The 22332-nt window shown below is 39.7% G+C and overlaps 1 protein-coding gene across 7 annotated transcripts in view; it reads right to left on the bottom strand.

Annotated features, from left to right (window-relative positions):
• Nucleotides 1-22332, bottom strand: part of LOC139938976 (uncharacterized) — an 88373-nt gene that overhangs the window by 18464 nt on the left and 47577 nt on the right. For 5 of the 7 annotated variants that reach the window (XM_071934662.1, XM_071934664.1, XM_071934667.1 and 2 more), the window contains exons 17-29: nucleotides 21496-21611; nucleotides 19937-20071; nucleotides 18768-18821; nucleotides 18107-18249; nucleotides 16934-17894; nucleotides 15618-16383; nucleotides 14462-14676; nucleotides 13073-13261; nucleotides 11488-11655; nucleotides 9531-9590; nucleotides 8145-8638; nucleotides 6483-7089; nucleotides 5498-5605 (exon numbers count right to left, since the gene is read on the bottom strand). In XM_071934662.1, coding sequence (XP_071790763.1) covers nucleotides 5498-5605; nucleotides 6483-7089; nucleotides 8145-8638; nucleotides 9531-9590; nucleotides 11488-11655; nucleotides 13073-13261; nucleotides 14462-14676; nucleotides 15618-16383; nucleotides 16934-17894; nucleotides 18107-18249; nucleotides 18768-18821; nucleotides 19937-20071; nucleotides 21496-21611 — 4016 coding nt within the window. The remainder of the gene's footprint in view (nucleotides 1-5497; nucleotides 5606-6482; nucleotides 7090-8144; nucleotides 8639-9530; nucleotides 9591-11487; nucleotides 11656-13072; nucleotides 13262-14461; nucleotides 14677-15617; nucleotides 16384-16933; nucleotides 17895-18106; nucleotides 18250-18767; nucleotides 18822-19936; nucleotides 20072-21495; nucleotides 21612-22332) is intronic. The other 2 variants (XM_071934666.1, XM_071934668.1) reach the window with 1 other exon arrangement.

Raw genomic sequence — 22332 nt, 5'->3', positions numbered from 1 at the left:
ATCGGGCCATGGAAATTAAAGTACACACAGTGTATCCCACACACACACACACACATAGAGAGAGCTAAATATAGAGCTCTATGCCCCCCCCCCCCCCCGCACACTGAGGATTTAACTTTATACAGAGCGTTTGCGTATGATACGCTGGCTGTGGCTTGTTACAATGTATTACTTCACTTGGCAGATTCTGTTTTAAAACTTGACAGTCTTTTAAACATGCGCGTATTATATTATCCACCACACAGTACAGTCAGCTTTCATTATCGATTATTTTGCTCTTCTTTTTGTGTAGAGAGCAAACTAGTTCTACAAGCAGTGTGCATATCCGCATAGTGTATACGTTTGGTATATGACTTTTAAAAATGCCAATACTAAACTTACGTTGTAATGGTAGCAGGAACCTTTGATTAAAATAACTGCCGGAGACTAAATAAAAAATACGACTTTGATTTTTTTTTTTACTTGTTAATATTTACGGTCAAGCTTTAATCCAAGGAACCGAAGAGGGAGAGTTACAGACGTACGATCGCTAGCCTGGGTAATTTTTAAACCAAATTTGAAACGATCTTTGGATAGTTTTAGTCCTTCAGTAACCAAAGACAAAACTCGAGCGTCAAATATATCCATTTTGATTAGTGCATTTTTATGATCAAAATAAACATCGATGGTTAAAAATAAAATATCACATTGATTGTCATAATTAATCTATTGAAAGGGTTTTAATGGGTACGATCGATAGAGTAATGTTATCATCCACAAACGGATATCATTATAAATTTAATATACATGGGAGATTCACATTAATCCGTTTGGCTTCACTTAAATAAAAATGAGGTCAACATCATCAAAAGTTCAACCCTTATTCGTATATTATCCATAGCTGAAAATTTGTATTTTTGTAAACAGGGGGTGTGGATATAAGAAAACAAAATCGACTTCAATTATTCATAATGTTAAGATAACCTGACCAAAACTGTAAATTATTATTATTCGTCGCCGGGCGGGCGGACACGAAACATATGGATTTCGATTTGTTTCAATATTATTTTAGTGTGGTTTTAAAACCAAAGACGGCACCAGAACGAAATTATGTCAAATAAATCTTTAATGAAAAAATATCGCCCGAGGTTAATTATAATACACTTCACTTTAAAGACTTACTTTGAACAAAATAAATTTACGGTCAGATGTTGATCCACGCGGTTCCGAAGAGGGAGAGTTACGGACATACGGTCGCTAGAGTATTTTCAGAAGCAAATTGACAACGATCTTTGGATAGTGTTCTAGTCCTTCATTATCAAGGAAATAAGCGCAAAATAATTCCTTTGTGATACGTACATTTTTATCAATAAACGGCGATGGTTATTAAAAAACATCTTTAAAACCGACTCAAAAACAAATTGTTAATATGATTGTCATGTGTATTAATCTACCGTACCGAACAGGAAGGGTTGGGTACGACCAGTAATCCGTTTGCCTTCACCTAAATAAAAATGAGGTCAACGTATATCCATACTTTAAAATTGTTTACGTTGCCGGGGGGGGGGGGGGGGCGGGGGTGCGGGTGTGATGAAACAAAATTGAATTAAATTATGGATTATTGTAAACTAAAAATGTTGTATGTACGCCACCGGGCGAACACAACTACAATTTGTGTGGATTTCGATTGTTTTTTGTTTTTTTCCAAGAAAAAAACATCGCCGCGATCCGCAATAAAATTAACCAACTAATAAAAATATCCTGATGCTTGATAACGTCACCGCAAAGTCACTTACAGTTGCCCATTTGAATATGTATACGCTTGCCTGTGCCGAACTAAATGTTAATATTTTAACAGTTTCATAGTTGGGTAATAACTTGTGATGGCGTTCCGCTTTTATGGGCATTAATATTATTACTAAAAAATAACAAGTTGGACACAGATCAGATTTTCGGGAGAAAAACTCAATCATGTCGAATAAATCTGTTGTAAATATATAACTGCCCGTGATTATTACAACACAAGTAACTTTTAAGGCGTTACTTTGAAGAAAACAAAATGAATTTGTCAAGTGTTAATGTGTTTATCTATGGTACCGAAGAGGGAGAGTTAGTATGATCGCCAGAGTAATTTCAGAAGCAAATTGGCAACGATCTTTGGATAGTTTTAGTCTATGATCTCAGTAACAAAAGACAACTACATTTCAAGCGTCAAATAATTTCCTTTGTGGAAAGTACATTTTGTTATGCTCAAAATAAACATCGATTGATATCTAAAAACAGGTACTTTTAAAACCGTCTCTTAAACAAATTGTTAATATTGATAATATTGCTAATATTGATAACATTGATAATAATTATTGTATTAATATTGTATTAGTCTACCGTACTAATCTACCGTACCGAAGGGGAAGGGTTGGGTACCATCACTAAAGTAGTTTTATCGTCAACAAACGTAGTCTAAGTCATTACTGGAGGCGATACCTATACACAAATCAAGACTGGTCGTATTGTAAAACACAATTTTCCAATTGGCTGTTAAATTCCCAATGTCATTTCAACTGGCATTTGGCCAGGGACAGTGTTGTAGCCACGGTGGGCGGCGGTGCTGGTATCGTGCACATGTACACGATGTATGTGTGTACATGTGGTGTACACCAGCGCGCGCTGTGGTAGACCCTAGAGTGCACTACAAGTCTAGTCGTGAGGTTTTCGCGGGGATTTCACGCATTCCATGTACACACAAACAGTATCGCCACACAACAGTACAAGGGCTGTGTAAAGTCTAGTGTACGAGTTCGCGTGTCCCGGATGTAGGCATGTAAACACGTTCGCTTCGCCCACACGTGTGACAGCGCGCTGGGTTTTTAACTTGAATGAGATCTGTGTAAATTTTAAGATGGCCTCGCAACGTACGGTAAGCTGGACGACTTTTTTGGAAAACGCAAAAAGATTGGAAGATGTATCTCGTGCAGCTTCAGTTAGTGCTGAGAATGAAACTGTACCTGAGACTATCGAGACAGTTACTCCACCTTCAAAGTTCAAGTTCAACTTTATCGCGGCGGGATTACAACAAGCAAACAGCAGAAACTATTTCAAAAACAGTCTGTTCACAACAAATGCATCACAATTATTTTGTATTAACACATTTTTGTAATAACAATTGTCATTATACTTAAAAATTGTGAATCTTGAATCTTACATAATGTGTATTTGGCACAATTGGAATGTTAATATTTAGCCCTGAAAACAATCCTTACAACAAAGTACGCACGCACTGCTCGCAATTTCTGACCAAATTTAAATTTAGCTGCGCCCACCACTAAAAATGTCCTAGCTTACAACACTGGCCAGGGAACCACCGAACCCAAAGAAAACCACAGAGACACCGCGCAACCCAGCGGCTTGTCTTTTGAGGGAAACAAAATGTATAACAAACTTGGGGGGGGGGGGGGGTTAAGATAAGACATGATTGGATCTCGATAAGAGTGTCAATCATACTCACAGAAAACACGGACGCAAACTTCTTAATGGTTGAACCGTGGCTGAAATTGCCCAGGCGTAATCACACCTCAATCGAATGAATTCCGATCACATACACAACTAGTTGCCGACACCGACTGGCATTTAACTTTACAACAAATAAAACTACAGCCAGGATACACCTGCCTGGAGTATATGGTTTTTTTTATATAATGACAATCCCAATCCATTTCAAAAGAATAATATATAAGCACACAAAATAAAAAAAATTGACGCCGGTGAATCATCAAAGCACCGGTGAATCACACATCATCAAAGCACCATACATTCTCGGGTAATCACGAAAAATGTCGCGTGGCGCTCCACGCGTGGGCCACGCCGTTGGTGGTCTTGGACCAAAGAAAATGGGGACCCAGACTTCTAAAAGGTTTAAGAACATTGTCTGGACTTTAACCAATCACAACTCAAGCAAAATAATGCAAACTTCCAATCACAGACACAAGTTGCCGAAACCTAATCACAGACACAAGATGTCGACACCTAATCACAGACACAAGATGCCGACGTTACAAAGTAATCAACTATGTACATGTACATGTATGGCGCCGGTAAATCAGGCATCATCAAAGCACGTACATTCTCGGGAAATCACGCAAAATGTCGCGTGGGTACTGCCAGTTTAGCGCATGGCGCTCCACGCGTGGGCGTCGCGCAGATGGTATTGGACCAAAGAAAATATGGCGACGACGCAGACTTCTCAAAGGTTGAACCAAGTTGAACATTGTCTTGGCTTATAACCAATCACAACTCAAGCAATGCCAACTTCCAATCACAGACACAAGTTTCCGACACCTAATCACAGACACAAGATGCCGACACTAACTACAGACACAAGATGCCGACAGCGACTGGCATTTAATTTCACAACAATGAAAATACACATTGAGTCTATTTTTTTTTCACAATCAGACCGCCAAATTCATTTTAAAAGACCATTATTTAAACACCCAAAATAATCAACTACACATGTATAGCGCCGGTGAATCACGCAACATCAAAGCATCCTTCAATCTCAGTAATAACGGTGAATTACACAACATCAAAGCAACCTTCATTATGGGGATAATCATGGGAATTGAGCGACATCAAAGCACTATTCTTTCTCTAGTAATCACGCAAAATGTCGCGTGGGTTTTGCAAGTTTAGCGCGTGGCACTCCACGCGTGAGTCACGCGTTAATATACCGACGGCTATTTGACTTTTTTTCAAGACATGTTATCGCGCCAACCTCCACGCTCGTTTGCGCGCTAAATTTATCGCACGGCGTCTTGTTATTTTCAATCGGTACTGTACATGTATTCGCCATTAACCGGATATTCGAATAATTCGCCCAGGCCTAATCAACAATAGAAAGGTCTATACATCAAACTCATACAGACCTTTATCAATACCAAACAATCTATGTCTTGCTCCCTATGTATAATGGCAATAATGAATACCAATTCTCAAATTACAAAATGGGGTCAGACTCATTAGCGCAGTCTAGATTTGATTCCATTGGTGAGGGTATTATCTACAGTTAAAGGATGCAGGTACATGTACTTTTTCAAAATGCCCACAGATTTACATTAAACTTACATGGTTTGAAGATAATGATAGTGGAAAGCTTCCCTTCAAATATTACTAACTGAGGTTGTGTAGTTTTTGAGAAATGAGTAAAACAACTCTCAACAAAATTTTCGTCTCAGTGAGACAAACAATTTTTTAGCGTGTAAAGCGTATTAACCAGTTATGGTATTATACCATAACATACATGTACCATACATGTAATTGGTTACATGTAATACGTATTTACATGCTATTTTTGTGACATTGTTTTACTCCAAAACTACAGCACCTAGGTAAGTAATGTTTTCAGGGAAGCTTTCTTCTATCATTATCTTCAAACTGTTTAAGTTTAATGTAAATCTGTGGACATTGTGTTTTGTGTTAGAAAACAGTACATAGATCCTTTAAGTGAAGATGATAAATGTACCTTTCTCTTGAGCTGTTGAGAGTGTCTCAGCTGAGGCAGCTACATGGACCAGGGTCTGAAAGGCATCGGATCCACTCGATACTCCAGGTGATTTACTTCCAACTGAACCTGCAAATAATATCATATACTTGTATTCAATATTCAATCACAACAATATCGGAACAACTGATGTACCAAATGTTGCGCCTACGAGAAATCTTAGGCTATCTTTTCTTTTGAAAGATTGCTTCCGAGCAAGAAAGCTTCTATCTGCCATTGGTTGTGCATCCTGTTGCCATAATACATCCTTGTTGTAGAGAGACTTGTAGAAACCTATTTAAAGGGTCTGGGTACTTTTTGAAGGACAAAAAAACACCATGTCTACAGATTTAGACTAAACTTACACAGTTTGAAGATAATGATAGTAGAAAGCTTCCCTTAAAGTATTACTTTCTGGGGTGCCATAGTTTTTGAGAAATAAGTAAAACAATGTAATGAAAATAATTTTCGTCTCAGTGATCATGAGACAAAAATCATTGTTCAAAAACTACAGCACCTCAGCAAATAAAGTTTTAAGGTACACTTTCTACTATCATTATCTTCAAACGGTGTATGGTGTAATGTAAATCTGTGGACATTGTGTTTTGTGTTGCAAAAAGTACCCAAATCCTTTAACAACTTTAAAAAGAAGATGTGTTTCCTTATCTTTCATACAAATTGCCTAGGCACATACATCTACTATGGTCGTATAGCATATGCAGAGGCTGCAACAGCACTCTGGAATAAGCACATCATCTATCAACTCATTCAAGACTCACTTGAAAACACATTTATTCGGACAATGGAGAGCTCTTTCAAGTACGCCCAAAATTGAATGAAAAATTTTGTTTTTTTACACAGACAAGTTCAATGATTGAAAACAAATACAAGACCAGCGGCAATATTCTTTGGATGGATTCAATGTGATAGCTAGTTAACCAGTGAAATCAGTTTACTTGTGACTAACCTGATGTGCTTTCAGCTCGACTTCTTGGAGTTTCACCTCTAAGCTCTGGGTTGGGTGTTCCCATAGTAATACTGGGTGGAGGTCTGATGGGTGTACCTCTCAAGATACTCCCCATTGCAGCCATGTGATGTGGGTGACCCGCTCCAGGGTGACTACTACCCACTAAATGGGCACCTGCATGGGCGTACGCTGGGTGGACAGCTGTCAGGGTATGTGTCCCTGTTGCAGTGTGTACACATGTTACAGGTAGGGCACCCGGATGGGTGACTGGGTGTGCCCCTGTACCTGGATGAGCTCCTGGGCTTGATGAACTCCTTGGTGGGACTTTAAAACGGACAGAATTTGGGTTCTGGGATGGCGGCCATCCTCGTGATAGATTAACAGCTTGCTGTTGTGCATAGTGCTCCGCTGGGGATGTGACTTCACGCTGCTGCTGTTGCTGCATTGGGGAGCTAGTTCTTCTGTCTGAATGGGTAGCATGAGACTGTGTGGTATGGGGACTAATAGAGGGGTGAGGGGAGGAGTGCGTGGTAGGGATGCCTCCAGGGTACAGAAGATGTTGGTGCTGATTGGGGTGAAGGTACGGCAGATACACTATTTGTCCACCCTGTACAAATACAAAGGAGAACAAAATTGATACCATTGTTAATTTTTTCTAAAAGTTCAAAACCCAGTTCAGCTTGTTTGCAATTACTATTTAATCCATGAGTATCATTACCATTGCTAATTCCACCCTGTTTGTAAGATTGATGTCATGCCCACTTAATTTAGTTTGTCTCTAGTAGGAAATAACATCAGCAAGAGAAACATACTCATTTTACTTGCGTTACACAAGTATATGGCACTCCAAACATTGTCTGAATCATCAGGTTTTTGTTATGAGAAATTACAATGAAGGATGAAATGAGTGATTTAGGTCAAAATAAGCTTTAGTCATGTTAGAGACAGAAGTGGAAACTTTGTGCATGTAGCAGATCCCACCCGCATAGTGAATTGACTTACAAGAATAGAGGCCAAGGTCGATGAAATGTCAGTTACTTCATTGATGTAACCATTGCAATGATAGACAACAAATGATTTAGTTTTGCCCCCTGCTATTTAATGTTTGAGCATTGTATACTCAATACAGTAAGCACTGTATTATCTGTACTCTCCGAGTCCTGTGGAATAAATCCACAGGCACCTCTTGTGGATTTGAATCCAAGCTGAGGTACCTGTCTACTAAGTTTACTTTGGTGTTAAAGGCACTGGACACTATTGGTAATTGTCAAAGACCAGTCTTCTCACTTGCTTTATCTCAACATATCCATAAAATAAAAAACCTGTGAAAATTTGAGCTCAATTGGTCATTGAAGTTGCAAGATAATATTGAAGAAAAAAAACACCATTGTCACAAGAAGTTGTGTGCTTTCAGATGCTTGATTTCGAGACCTCAAAATCTAATTCTGAGGTCACAAAATCAAATTCGTGGAAAATTACTTCTTTCTCGCAAACTATGTTACTTCAGAGGAAGCCATTTCTCACAATGTTTTATACTGCCAACAGCTCCCATTGCTTGTTACCAAGTAAGGTTTTATGCTAATTATTATTTTGAGTAATTACCAATAGTGTCCAGTGCCTTTAAGCCAAACTAAATAATACAGTTATTATTTATGCACTAACCTGAGCATGAGCAGCATAGGAGAGCATTTGAGCATGTTGTAGTTGAGGGTCCATAACATGAGGCTGGCCAGGAGGGAAATGTTTGGCTAATGGTGACTCTCTTCTTGGGGACAGTCTGGAATCTTTAGAGGTAGACGTTGGCGGGTAGGTGCCTCGTTGACCCATCTGCTGACCAAGCTGCTGACTCATCTGTTGCTGCATTTGCTGGCTCAGTTGCTGACCCATCTGAGAAGTGATTTGATGAGGGATCTGCTGCTGCTGCTGCTGTTGTTGTTGTTGTTGTTGTTGTTGTTGTTGCTGTTGTTGTTGTTGTTGTTGCTGTTGTTGTTGCTGCTGCTGCTGTTGTTGCTGTTGTTGTTGTTGTTGTTGTTGTTGTTGTTGCTGCTGTTGTTGTTGTTGTTGTTGTTGTTGTTGTTGTTGTTGCTGCTGCTGCTGTTGTTGTTGTTGTTGTTGCTGCTGCTGTTGACTCATCTGTTTGGCTGTTGCATAATCCCCTAAAAATTAACAAAAAACAGAAGTGTGACTTCACAAAACATTTCAAATGAACTGGCTAGTTAACTTTCAATCAACTGAAATCAGATAACTGACTTTTAAAGACAAGGGTCTATGAGTGAAATTTGAAAATAACCTCAATATGACAATTGAAACTGTATAAATTTTGTATTGGTGGAAATTGAATATGTGCATTTTGTGGAGTGCGTTACATGTACATGTCTGCAAGGGGTAATATGACACACTTAATCCCTTTTTTTTTCATTGACAAGGTTCTTGTTAATTGAGCTGTGACTACTTTTGAAATAAAAATGGTTTTGAATCTGCTGTTCTTGACAGAGACACATAAATCATGTATCAATGGTTAGCTATACACACTCAAACTGGGGACCTATGACAAGAGTGGACAAAATAGGTTTACTGGTTGAGTGAAGGGTCCCCATATGAAAGTCTGTACAAAACCAATAGGAGCTGTTGCCAAAAAGTACAAACAAAAGGGGGGCAATGGATGGTATGCACATGACGTCATTGACCACCATCGATGGAAACGTGCATGCGTTGTACAGGCTTTTCACGGCTCTCAGCCAATGATATATATATATATATATTTACCTATTAAAGGGATTGCTCCTTTGGATAGTGATACTTTGGGGGAATCCCTAGGCTTCTGTTTGCTTCTTGATACATGTATGTCTCTAATTGCTTTCCTAATGTTTTTTTTTACATTTCTAGTTTTTGTTGCTGTACGTTTTTGATGTTTTTAAAGCTTGAACGAATAAATATAAAATAATAAATAAATATGAATAATAGCCTTTTACGCACATTTGACCAAGGATAGCAGTCAATGCAAGGGGTGTATAAAAGGTAATAAATGATAAGTAGTGACAGACATACCAGTACCTGCTATAGTTGATGTAGTCCTCATACTCATCTGCTTAGCTGTGGCAAAGTCACCTACGCAATCAATCAAATCAAATTATTACATCAACACAATATCCTGACATTAGTACAGGGTGTTTTGATCTCTTCCATTCCATCAAGAAATTTAGAGGAATAAAAATCAACCACTATTTTCTGACACTGCTGGTGCTAAACATAGTTATGTAAATAGAATCATTGGTTGAAATTGCCTATGGTTAGTAAAGTTTCAATACTGGGAGGAGTGTATAGAATGGTGCAATTATAAATTTCGAAAAACTACATAAAACAATTTCCAGTAACATATTTCTGGTCATGGTGTCCAGAATGGCACATAAGTTACCATGGTAATACAAGTTGCCAGAGTCAAAACCTTAGTCCACCCAAGGAATATCTATATTATAAAAGTGCTTAAATCGCATGGGCGCCGCCATTGTTGTTTGGCAAGTGGTGCCCGCACCCTGCTAAAATGATGCGTCCTGGGTAAATTTTGGGGTACCCGTGGGTTGGGGCATGTGTTGTTTGTGACGTCACAGTCAAATAAAGCGCGAGCGTGTACAACTTTGTGGTTGAGGGCAAGCGTCCTTTGTGACGAAGGCTGGTGGGGGTTATTAGAGCACGTTGTGGGGACAGGGAGATGGAAGTGGCATGTAGTGTGGTACATCTGTTGGAAGAGGGCGGGGAACGGCAAAAAATGTAGGGAACATTAGTAAAGGGGCTGGAAAAATAATACGGAAAGAGGAAAAAGAAAGAAAAAAAACTGGACAGAGAAAAATACACAAAACGGAGAACCACCTGACTGGCGGGACCCGCGGGGAACAAGAAAGTTATGGTACCGCAAAAAGTGCAAAGAACAATTCACGCACGGGATGACGGGAAGGAGGCACGGGTTAGATTCTGGAAGGGGATAGGAGGTAGGGGCACAAAGTGGTACGTCTGTGGAACGGGGGACGGGGGAACGGCAAAAATAGAAATGACGGGGAAAATGAACAGCGCTGGGGTAGGAATTGAACAAAATTAAAAGGGACTATCGTGATATTGGACATGGGACAGGAAAATATTAAACTGAGTGGGGGGAAATTAAGCCCATTAAACGGGAAACAAAACCGGACCCGCGCGAAACTGGAAAATATGAGTTATGGGCAAACAGTGGCAAGCAAAGAACAATGCCAATGCAGGGGATCGCAGGGACGGGAGAGGCACGGAGGCGTGGGTGTTAGATATGGGACGGGATCATAGGGTTAAGGGGCACACGGTTGGACAGGGAGTTGGGGGGAAAAAATGAACGAGGCTGGTGAGGGGGGGGGGGGGAAAGCAAAGGGGTTTGAAAACTATACAGAACAGAAAAAAATAAACTGAACGGGAACAAAATAAACGAAACAGGATATAAACGGGACTGGGAAAGAACCACTATCAGGATCCGCTGGAAACTGGAAAATATGGATGGGATCGACAATGCCGAAACGGAAAAAAGACGGACAAGTGTACAATTTCACAAAGCATTAAGATTCATCTTAACTTAGGATGGGTTGTTTGCCACAGTTATTTGTATTGTGACCCTGCCAAGCCACTTTAGCCCTCCCCTGTACACAACGCTACACTTGCAGCATCTTTAGATAGAGCTTTCTAGCGGGGTTGCCGCGCGAAGCGCGGCATCCCACTAGTAGCAATAAAGGTGGTAAAATCCCATAGATTATTTTTAAATTCACGCAATTTAGCAAACTTTGCTTCTCTGTATTTTCCATTTACTTATTTAATTGAACGATTTGAAAATGGTGTGCATACATTCATGTGGGCTGGTGAAAAAAATTGCGGGCGTCTCAAAATTTTAAATTGATCACCCGGCTGGGGTGTGAAATTTTTTTTTTTAAAGATCTCTGAATACCCAAAGTTTACCCTCAAGTGATATATTGTTGTGATTAGTTTGGCCAACCTGCTAGTGTTTCTTTAGAGCTACTGAATGATGTTGTATCTGGTTGTCCAGCTCTGTTAGCCATCAGGTTGATGTACTCTCGATGTTGTTGTTGTTGCTGCTGCTGAGCTATGTATAATGCAGTAGCTTGGTCGATCTGGTGCATTGGCCTCTCATAGGGGTTACCAGCTACAAAGATACCAGGGATATAAAGAGACATGGCGGCTTGACTTGATGTGGGAACAATCATGATTTAGTATGGACAGTTACAAATATACTTGTTATGCCTCGGTAACAAACTGTGAAGTTTGATTGGTCAAGAACCAATCACGTACCGTGCAACAAACACCCATGTTACATAGCTCGACGGGCCGGGTAACATGAAAACTGATGTACACCGGTGTACATCACCTTGATCGTTCCCGGCGTTGGTCGATTTCCAGCGCTGTGTACGAAACAACCGCGGGTTCGAGGGAATTGTTTCTCGTTCGTCTGCTTATTAAACAATGAATAGTCCGTCGTAATAATGTTTGAAGATGACAACAGAACTTCGAGAAGAGGAATAACAGTTATACAAAGGTATAACAAAATAATTGTTACACGCTGTGACAGGGGTCCATGGGTTTTGTATACCCTCGAGGGGAAATGGCACCCTCTGCCATTTTCCCCCTCGGGTGTACAAAACGCCATGGACCCCGTCATAGCGTGCAACAACCAATAATGTATACTCAGAGGTTTCCAAAGTCCTTAAAAAATAAGTCCAGAGGCACCTCAGACAGGATTCAAACCTTTCTCATAATACTAACACACATTTTGTACATGTATATAGGGCTTTATCTATTGGCAAGTCAAAGCACTCATTCTTTTACAAAAGGTTTACATAGCTATTTTGGAATACCTGTATGCAGCCTAACTATTGATAGCACTTTGTAAACACAACATACATGACCTATGGGTTTATGCACCATTCAAAGAATGACTCAAATATGGTTAAGTGACTTGCTTAAAAACACAAGTGCCCTGATTGGGACCTGAACCCATTTCACTGACAACACCAGAGCTTTGGCCCAAAGCACCAGACTGCTTAATTTAGAAGTAGTGGTGTTAAACACTGGACCCCTTCCAGTGATGAGAGGCAAAGACAAATCCTGCTTAATAAAAGATTTCTTAACTTTCACTTAACGAAAAATCATAATGCTTTATTTCAATGCTGTATTAAAGGTTTAAAGTTTTTTTGCTAAAGCAGAAATATTGCTCAAAATTTGTCTGGTCTGCAATAATAAGCAGGATAACAGTCACAGGCGGCATAGTGACATGGTATTTTGTATTTTGGCTGGTAATCTTGTTCTGGTAAGCATAATTTTGTGGCGCTTAGCTACTCTTTATACTTCAGCAGCTCTATGAAATTGGGCCTAGCACACTATTACCGTAGGCATAATGACCATCGTTCAATGCCGATCCGCCTGGATGGCACAAACAAATTTCTAACATTGGACATACCAGTTGTCACAACGTTTCGAGCGGAGTTCAGCCCGAGTAGCGTCAACTATATATATAATGTTGTAGTGATTTTTAAAGGCAATGGTTAGTCCATCAAGAAACATACCTCGCATTGTTCCACTGGTGTTAACATAGACAGGTGATCCCCTGGCTAATGGGTTCTCATACAAACTGACTCGACGCATTCCTGCCTGAGTAGAACGTGGTCTATCACTCTCATACGACACTGGGGTGTTTCTTGATGCTGAGGCTTCATAGCTACTTGGTGTGGTTCTCTGACTTTCATGATTAGCAACTGGTAAGGTAAGGAACGCAGGAATACAACTCAATAAGGTTTATCGCGAATAGGAAAATATCAAGAGAGGGTGCTGTTGAACCCACACAGAGACATAGGCCATGCATGCGCAAGCCAATCAAGACAACATACACCGCGGGGTCGGTGACCCCCTCTGCCATCATGCATAAAACCTTGAAATATAAAAGTTTTACACTTCAGAGGATTTACTGACTCCAACCCTACTTGCAACAGTTTTTATCCAAGTGCAATGAGGTTACTGAATGAGTAATACTTGTTATTAATAATGTTTCAGGGGTTTGCAATTTGTTACTGTTGTTTCTCTGCATATTGTGCAGTTTGTTATTGTGTAACCTTCGTGGTTTTAGTGTATTTTTGTAATTTTATTGGGTTTTTTTTTTAAACCTAAGTGATATTCACTGTATATGTAATGTGACAATAAAACAGAATGAATGAATGAATACATGGAGGTCTTTATCTCCTTAATGGTAACTTCAAATCTGTCTAAATGCAAGGGAATATAGTAACAATAATAACATTAACAGTAACAGTGGCTTCTTATTTAGCGTTCATATCCGTCACTCAGTCATGCTCAAGACGCTTCATCATTCAGTACTTTCCTGCAAGGTATTGTGGACCTATTTTGAACTATGAGACCAATTTCTTTACAAAACACCATGAAATGGTTAGGAAGGTGCTGTGGGTGAACCCATCCTCTTTTTGCTAAGTGCACTGGGTTCTTTAACGTAGACTACACAACACTAAGTGTCTTGCCTAAGGAGATTTATAAGTGTCAAGACCAGGACTCCAACCCACACTCTGTTGCACAGAAACATCAGAGCACGAGTCTAGTGCTCTGATTAGCTCGGCCACTAGAATCCCTAAATCAAGAACAATAGACTTCTGTGGCTTGTTGTGTTTTTGTTTGTTTTATGGCAGATAATAATTTTCTGTAAATTTGTTGTATATAAGGCCGAAATGAATTTCCCATCGTGGATAATAAAGTGAATTGAAATTGAAATCATATCTAGATCAAAAAAAATTCAACGATCTAAATAGTGGTGTCACATAACTCATCCCAAAAATAACTACTGTTAATTTCTTAACTTTTTTTTTTAATTAACCAAAAATTATTTGTTTGTTCGACGACTTATAAATGTGTGAAAAGCAAAAGTCTTGATAAAGAATGTTCCTGCCTACTTTTTGATGCAGATGCCTCATGTTGTTGAGGTAGAGGTGTACCTCTAGTGATAGAGCCTCCAGGTAGCTCTCGTCCTCCTCTACTGATGGGTGTACCTTGAGTAATAGAACCACATCCTCCTGCTTCTTGCCTTGGGGAGGTAGCTGATGGTTGACCCTTCACAAGTAGCCCTTCATATCCGGCCTGAATCCTGGGCATTGTATTCTCATAACGACTGTAATAAAACAGCAAACCATCAGTCAAGTCAAATTGAAATGAACATTTATATAAATGAGGCTTGATATATGGTCCTTGGGAAAAAAGTAGGAAAATGTTTTTTAACACAAGGGCTGACGTACTTATTTATAATGGTGCATGGTTTAATATTTCAGGCTATTTACTCACCAAGTATAAAATGAATATTCTTTAACCCCCGATACAAATTAAAAAATTATTAAAGGATTTTGGTATTTTTTTTAAAATGTCCAAAAATTTACATTAAACTTACAGGGTTCGAAGATAATGATAGAAAGCTTCCCTTCATTCCCTAAGGTGCAATAGTTTTTGAGAAATGAGTAAAACTGTGTTTTGAATGTTTTGAATCTGTGGACATTGTATTTTGTGTTAGAAAAAAGTACATAGATCCTTTAAAGAATACATGTACCATGCCTGATAGATGTTAATGGATTTTGTTAATGGAGGTTTCTTTGTTTAGGTTTTTGACTGGGTTAAGAGCTTGATTAACACAACAAAACAATTACTACAGATGCCTGCATCTAAACAATGGTATATCATGTAAAAGGCATTTCAAGCTACAGGTAGTGCTATCAGCAAAGTGCTGATGAGAAATGGCACCGTCACTTTCAAACTCAACAGCTAAGAACAATATTAAGATTAACTATAAATATAAATATGAATAGTAAACTTGCGGGTACAACCATGAGAAAAATCTCTTTTGAAGGAGTGGTGGCTCTGAAAAGGGCCGGTTTGGTCTCGTCTCGAAGACAAGCAGAGTATACTGTTCGAAACGTCAAGACCAAACCGGCTCTTTTCAAAAGAGATTTTACTCGTGGTTGAACCCGCAAGTTTACTATTCATATTTAAGCTTCAAACACCATTTAAGAAAAATATTTTCGGAGTAATGAACATGTTGTAAATTGGTTTTGTTGTACTTACCCTTGAGGGTTTGCAGCAGTAGAGAAGTTAATGGGAGTACCCTGAGTGATGGAACCACCATGAGACTGACCTAATGGTGAAGACTTCTCTGTCTTCACAGGCTTTGGAGATAATTTGTTGATGAGTGGAGGGGGAGGAGGTACATTGCCCTTAGTTGAACGTGGTAAAGGTATCGGCCGATGTTGCTGAGACTGTGATGCTCGATCCATTGGTACAAGCTTGAAAGGTGAGCTTGGACGGGTTGAGCGGGCTCCTGTTGGTACCCCTGGTGGGGAAGACACATGAGGGTGTTCTCTATCTTGGTATATCTCCCCATGTGCATCTCGAGCATAGCGGGTGCCAGGGTATAACGCCCGCCCGAGAGATCCACTAGGATACCTCATACCCGTCATGTCTGGATGACTACTACCGACTTCATAGACATCCCGCTCCTGCAACCGTTCCTGTTTCAGATGCTGCTGCTGTTGCTGTTGCTGTTGCTGTTGGGTTCTCTGATGCACCTGTGATGTATGGGATATATGAGGCGAGACATACGCCACACCAGGTTCTGGCCTGGAACTTGGACGCCGGTCTTTGCTATCACTGGAGTCTGCCCATGGTGGTGTCCTTCGAGAATGCATCTCACCGTATAAGTTGTCTGATGAACGACGTCCTTCTCGAGCCTCTTTGGCAGTGTCCTTGGCAGAGGCAGGGCTCTTACGAGACTCTGATATACATGCCATTTGATCTTGCTGACCTGGTGAGCTGTTAGTCGAGGATGATTTACCTGGTAAAAATCAAAATCAAGCTAGATTAATAAAAACATATACAAGTACAAATCCTTGAAGTGTTCATCTTTGTTATTGTAAGTGTATCAATACTAATCAAGATGGGTGCTGGCAATGAGAGAAACATTCCTAGCAATTCATACAATTATGCACTTGCTTTAGTGTACAATGCGAAATGAAGAGTGTATTCTTTAGTGAGATAACCACCCTGTCTGATCATTTAGTGTCATCCAGTTTGGTTTCAATGACAGACTAAATATATGCCATACTGCAAATTGATATCATGCAATGAATGCATCTAAACAGAACCCGTGTAGGCCTGTGCAGTTGTGACAACATACACAACCTGTTAAATGGTATCGAATACTAGGTTTGACTTGCTGAAAAAAATTAATACCAAGAAAAGGGTTGGTTAATGATAGAATAAATGCAAGTTTTCAATATTTAAATATCAAAATGGGTCAGTCATATCATCCCATCAACTTATTTCTGGGCAGTGTCTACTTTGAATTTGACTTTGAGTAGAAAGAAAGAGTATAATGAACTTACTTAGATGCATGTGTATTGCAGAGTCAATCAGATCACTGATGTTATTCACACCTTTGCCTTCTTTACCAAGAAACTCTGCCACAGTTGTGTTGGGTTTACATGAGCTTGAAGTATCCACAGAGGGTTCTATTCGGACAGATCTTCTATCCTGTTGACCCTGAGAGGGTTGAGCTTGTGAGGGGGTTAGCTCTACTGCCGGTGCTGGGAGAAAGCCATGAAAAAAACGCTTCTCATCACTAGAGGAGACCTTGTCGCCAGCTTGGCTTTCCAGGACCCTTCGAGTCATTGGCATGAGAGAGGAGTTACAAGAAGGCTCCTGGATGACCACTGCCTCCACATCCTCATGAATGTGGCCCTCATCAGCGCTGCATGTTGCACTGGAATCATCATCGTCCCTAGGACGGGAAGACCCAAGGCTTGGTCCCAAGGGGAGTTCAGAATGATTGGATTGCATCTCTGTAGACAGAGACGGCCGGTCGGGTTGAGAGAGAAGAGGAGGAGGTGCTTGCTGCGGGTCTGAACTCTTCTTCACAGCGCTAGGTTCCGTCTGCAGCTGCTGCTTCGGTTCAGTCGCCATAGTAACCGCCTCATTTCTTACTCCCTCTGATGTTTCGCTTGCCCTACCACCACCCGTATCGTTTCCCGACTGGCTTTTATCGTGTCCAGTGTCTGGTAAACTGCCCTGGTTGTCACCACCACCTCCTGGGGTGGCATTGGCGCTGACCTCCATGGGTTCACTTTGTCCCTGAATAGTCTCTCCACCACCTCCCTTTTTAATCTTCTTGGAGGAGTCCTCACCACCATCATTCTCACTGGCACTGTCAGTATCTGAGCTTTCCATGTCATTATCTGCATCATTTTCATCATCACTGAACATCATAGAATCTTCATCATCATCGGAGAAAGTAGACAGTGTGGATGCTGTGCTTTCAGTTGTTGAAATACGATGCTCCCTCTCTGCCTATAGTCAAATGAAATAGAGAAAAATTATTACACACCTGCAGGGAAAACTACAACATAATTGATAACAGGAACTTTAAAACCAATTACCAAGGCACCATTTGCAGCATTACTGCCATGGTTCATCTGGACTCCTTAATAAAAGGCAGCACTGGCTGCCACAAGAGCTATCTAAACTATGAAATTGGACAATGTTAGGCAGGTTTCAGGTACCTTTTCTTTGCGGTGTTCTTCCAGTATCTGTTCCAAATTGAATTTGCGTTTGTAGTTGAAGTAAAAGTTCTTGCACTGAGCCTCAGTCTTGGTGCCAACTGCCTTGGAAATAGACGACCAATCTCGCCCATGTTTCCTTAAACCTTTACATGAAAGAAACAAGAGATTTACTTCAGAATTCAAACACACTCTAACTTCACAGTTCCTGGTACCAATAATTGCTTCCCCCCCCCCCCCCCCCCGGTTTTTTTCCGGGGTTGGGGGGGGGGTGAGCAGGAATCTAGAACTGAAACAAGGAGAGACATTGTCATTGTATATAATTTTCAAAGGCTACCAGAAATCTGTGTGAGCAAGGGGATGTACATTTAGTATTTATGAGCTACAGTGTCAAGTAAATAAGAAAGCATTTGCACCAAACTTAAGATGAGTAATAACCAATAAATCAATCTTTACGGCTCAGCAAAATACCAAAACAGTGCAAATTCATCTTACAGTAAATCTTTGCATTTGAGAGGAAATCAAGCTCTCACCATTACTGCTTAGAAACTCAATCTTCCTCCTGCTCTAAAATCTAATGAGACTTCAGGAAATAACTCAGACACCACTGGACTATTTTCCTTTTTGACAGGGAGGGGTTTTACAGAATTAGAGAAAGACAAACCTTCTTTGGCTACTTCCATCTCTTCTTCGGTCCATCTTGAAGTCTCATTTATAACTGCAAACGGAAATCAAATAATCAAGTTGACATTTCAAGCAGTGCCTGATACTCAATGATACATTATGACATTTCACTCATTCCGGGTTATCTGATTTACTTTCAATATTATTTATAACCTTGGCTGAATCAATAACTGATTCTCATACAGATAAAAAGGTCAGACAAATTTTCTATTCCATACTCCATTTTGGAATACATTAATTTAAACACACTGCATTCATCAATCATTGCACGTTGGCACATCAAGTATCAAACTCAATTGTTAAACTTTTACACTTCTACTGTTAAAATTTGACTGATTAAACTATTGAATTCTTTCTTAAACAGGTAAGCTACTCATATCACGTTCACACTATTCATATGTTAAATGTAGAGTCATATACAAATAATATACTAATTACCAAAACAAAAATTGTGCAGCTGTTGATGGTATAAACTAATTTGAGAAAAGAATCCCTTTGAAGTAATATAATTTTGATAATTTTTTTCACCACAAAACGATTGAATCTGAGAAATGATTTGAGCAAGTGTCTTAGATTTCTGAGGGTTGGTGTCGGGTTGCAAATGTTGCAGCCAGAGATGTGGTTGGTACCAGGGCCCAATGTCATGGCTCTGCTTACCGTAAGCACAGAATCGGCGCTTACGGAAGCAGGGAATTCTATGCTAGCGGAAAACCTATTTCACGGGCTAGCAGGGAATTTAAGCTTCTGTGCGTTTGTAATCCACATTACTAGGCATTCTACGCTTACACAGCTAGCGCAGAAATTTGGCGCTTGCACATAAGCGGAGAATGGTGATAGTAAGCGCAGAATTGGGTGGTAAGCTGAGCCATAAATTTGGGCCCAGATGTTACCTTGTTAAGCAGGAATGGATTTGACATTCTCGCCCCGGTGTTTCAGCTTGCATATTGCGCCACAGCACATTGTAAACCATTACATGATGCTATGTCAGGGAAAAGGTCTCAAACTTCAACATGTATCTCCGGCGGTAAGCCGAGCCATGAAATTGGGCCCAGATGCATACCTTGTAAGAAAATTACTGAGTGCCTTGAGATGCCCATCGGATGGGTCAATGCGTTATTTAAGAACTGCATACTATTGTTATTACTATACCTGGTTCTTGCCCATCAGGAGGGGGAGTCATCCCACTGGGTTCTAGTTCCAGAGTTCCATCCGTACCTAACTTCCTTGCAATACGATTGAAGCAAGCTGCACAACACTTGGTGGTGATCTGATCTGTGGGTAGACCTGTTGGTCATAAATACCAATCATACATGTATAGTTAGAATTGTAAAAATCTACTGAAAACAATGGTCTCAAAGCTATGTCTATTAGGAACGTTGTCTTGGATCGGTCGAGTTGATCTTTGAAAAGCGTTTGTAACCGTTTGTTATAAAATGCATATGGTTAGAAAGATGTTTTAAAAGTAGAATACAATAATCCACACACATTTGCCTCGAAATTGCGTGGTTTTCTTTTTACTTTGCGAACTAACATGGTTGGCCATTTATGGGAGTAAAAAATTTGACTCCCATAAATGGCCGAACGTGTTTGTCAACGAGGTAAAAGGAAAACCACGCAATTTCAAGCTATACTTGTGTGGATCATTATATTCTACTTATAAAATATCTTTCTAATCATATGCATTTTATAACAAATGAATACAAACACTTTTCAAAGACCAACTCGACCGATCCAAGGCAATGTGTTCCTTTAAGGGGTATTCAAGCCAATCAATGAAAATGTTTTTTGTTAAAATTAGGCCAGGATAAGTTTTTAAACCTAACTTTTGTAAAAATTGTGCTTAAAATTGTCAATTTTTGAATTTATTTTTGCTGTTCAGATTTGTCCTTAAACCTTAAAATTGTCTCTCAAATTGACAAACTCATTATTTAATTTGTAAAGAACTCAACCCAACCACAAGGCATGGAGCGCAGAGCTTTTACTAAACCTGAAAGATTTCGATTTTTATTCAACTTTTTTTGTTCGCCTGCAGAAGGTGCAGTATGTGGGAGGCTTAAAAATAGAAAACCTAACCCCAAATTATTCATGTTACAAGAATAGATTTGTACTTATTGAAGGATACACTAGACCACTGTTTTATTCCTGATGTTAAACAGCCAATAAAGGATGATCTCAATATGTCAACTATTACCTTTTTATGAACAAATAGACATCGCAGATACCGGTTAATAACCATTTTACTCTCAAAATTTGCATTTAGTGATAAAGAACTTGAGTCAAAAATGCACCCGGCCGCGTGGCTTTTTCAGCCGAGAGTCAAAAACGGCTTATCTATAATGACCCTGGACGCCAGTGGCGAATTTCCCCTATTGGTTTTGAACACAGTTCTCCAGCTTTGGCATTTCCACACCAAATAGCCACCACTGACGTCACGATTCCTTTGTCGCGCGGGCTTGTTTGACCCCAAGTTTTTCAGAAATTTGGCTTGGAGCGTTCTGGCAAAAACCCATTTTTACCATGTTTAACGTGAGGTAAGAGACTCAATATATTTTTGTTTTCCTGGATGGACTGCAGCTATTAGAAAACTATATATTTGAGATCATCCTTTATTGGCTGTTTAAGTTATTGGCTAAGTGTGAAATTTACTAGACTTGTGTCAGTCATCCAGTGGTAACATGACAGTAAGTCATACATGCCTTGCAACTTACCTAATTCTTCTGAAATGACTTTCTTCTGATCTAGCGGTAACTCTGCCCATTTAGCTGGCAATGCCTTCAGTCGTTTGACTCTACGTCTCGGTGTCTTACAGGACGGCATGGGGCATCTGAATCACAAACAAAAACAGTACACTCAATGAAGAGATGCAAAATACACATTTGAACAGATCTTCTATCCATTTCTTCAATCAGTTACTGCCATAAGATGTGTAAACACGCTTAAAGCCATTGGACACTTTCGGAACAGAAAAAAAAATAAAAGTTCACAGATTTGCAAATAATTTACAGGGTTTACAGAAGGTAACGGTGAAAGACTTCTTTTGAAATATTATTCCATGAAATGCTTTACTTTTTGAGAAAACATTTAAACAATATAAATTCTCGATAGCGAGAATTACGAATTTATTTTAAACACATGTCATGACACGGCTAAATGTGCGGAAACAAGGGTGGGTTTTTCCGTTATTTTCTCCCGACTCCGATGACCGATTGAGCCTAAATTTTCACAAGTTTGTTATTTTATATATAAGTTGTGATACACAAAGTGTGGGACTTGGACAATACTGTTTACCGAAAGTGTCTAATGGCTTTAATTTTAACAGAATTGCAATCAGAAGTCCAGTATACAAGTTTTTAAAAGAAATTGAGGGATGCTTGCAATATAGACATTACATGTACAATATTGCACATTGTATAGCATAATACAGTGCCGGTGCTAACCATGTTATGCTTCGCTTTCCTGATCCCCGTAACAAAGGACAAAAGATATTAGAGTTCATGCTCCAAATCTCCCTTTTCCAGGGGTTATTGTGTAATCTACAATTATCA

The sequence above is a fragment of the Asterias amurensis genome, chromosome 6 (genome assembly GCF_032118995.1).
Source record: "Asterias amurensis chromosome 6, ASM3211899v1".
NCBI classification, from domain to species: domain Eukaryota; kingdom Metazoa; phylum Echinodermata; class Asteroidea; order Forcipulatida; family Asteriidae; genus Asterias; species Asterias amurensis.
Note: the sequence above shows the minus strand (reverse complement) of the source record. Positions and strands in the feature narration are given on the sequence as shown.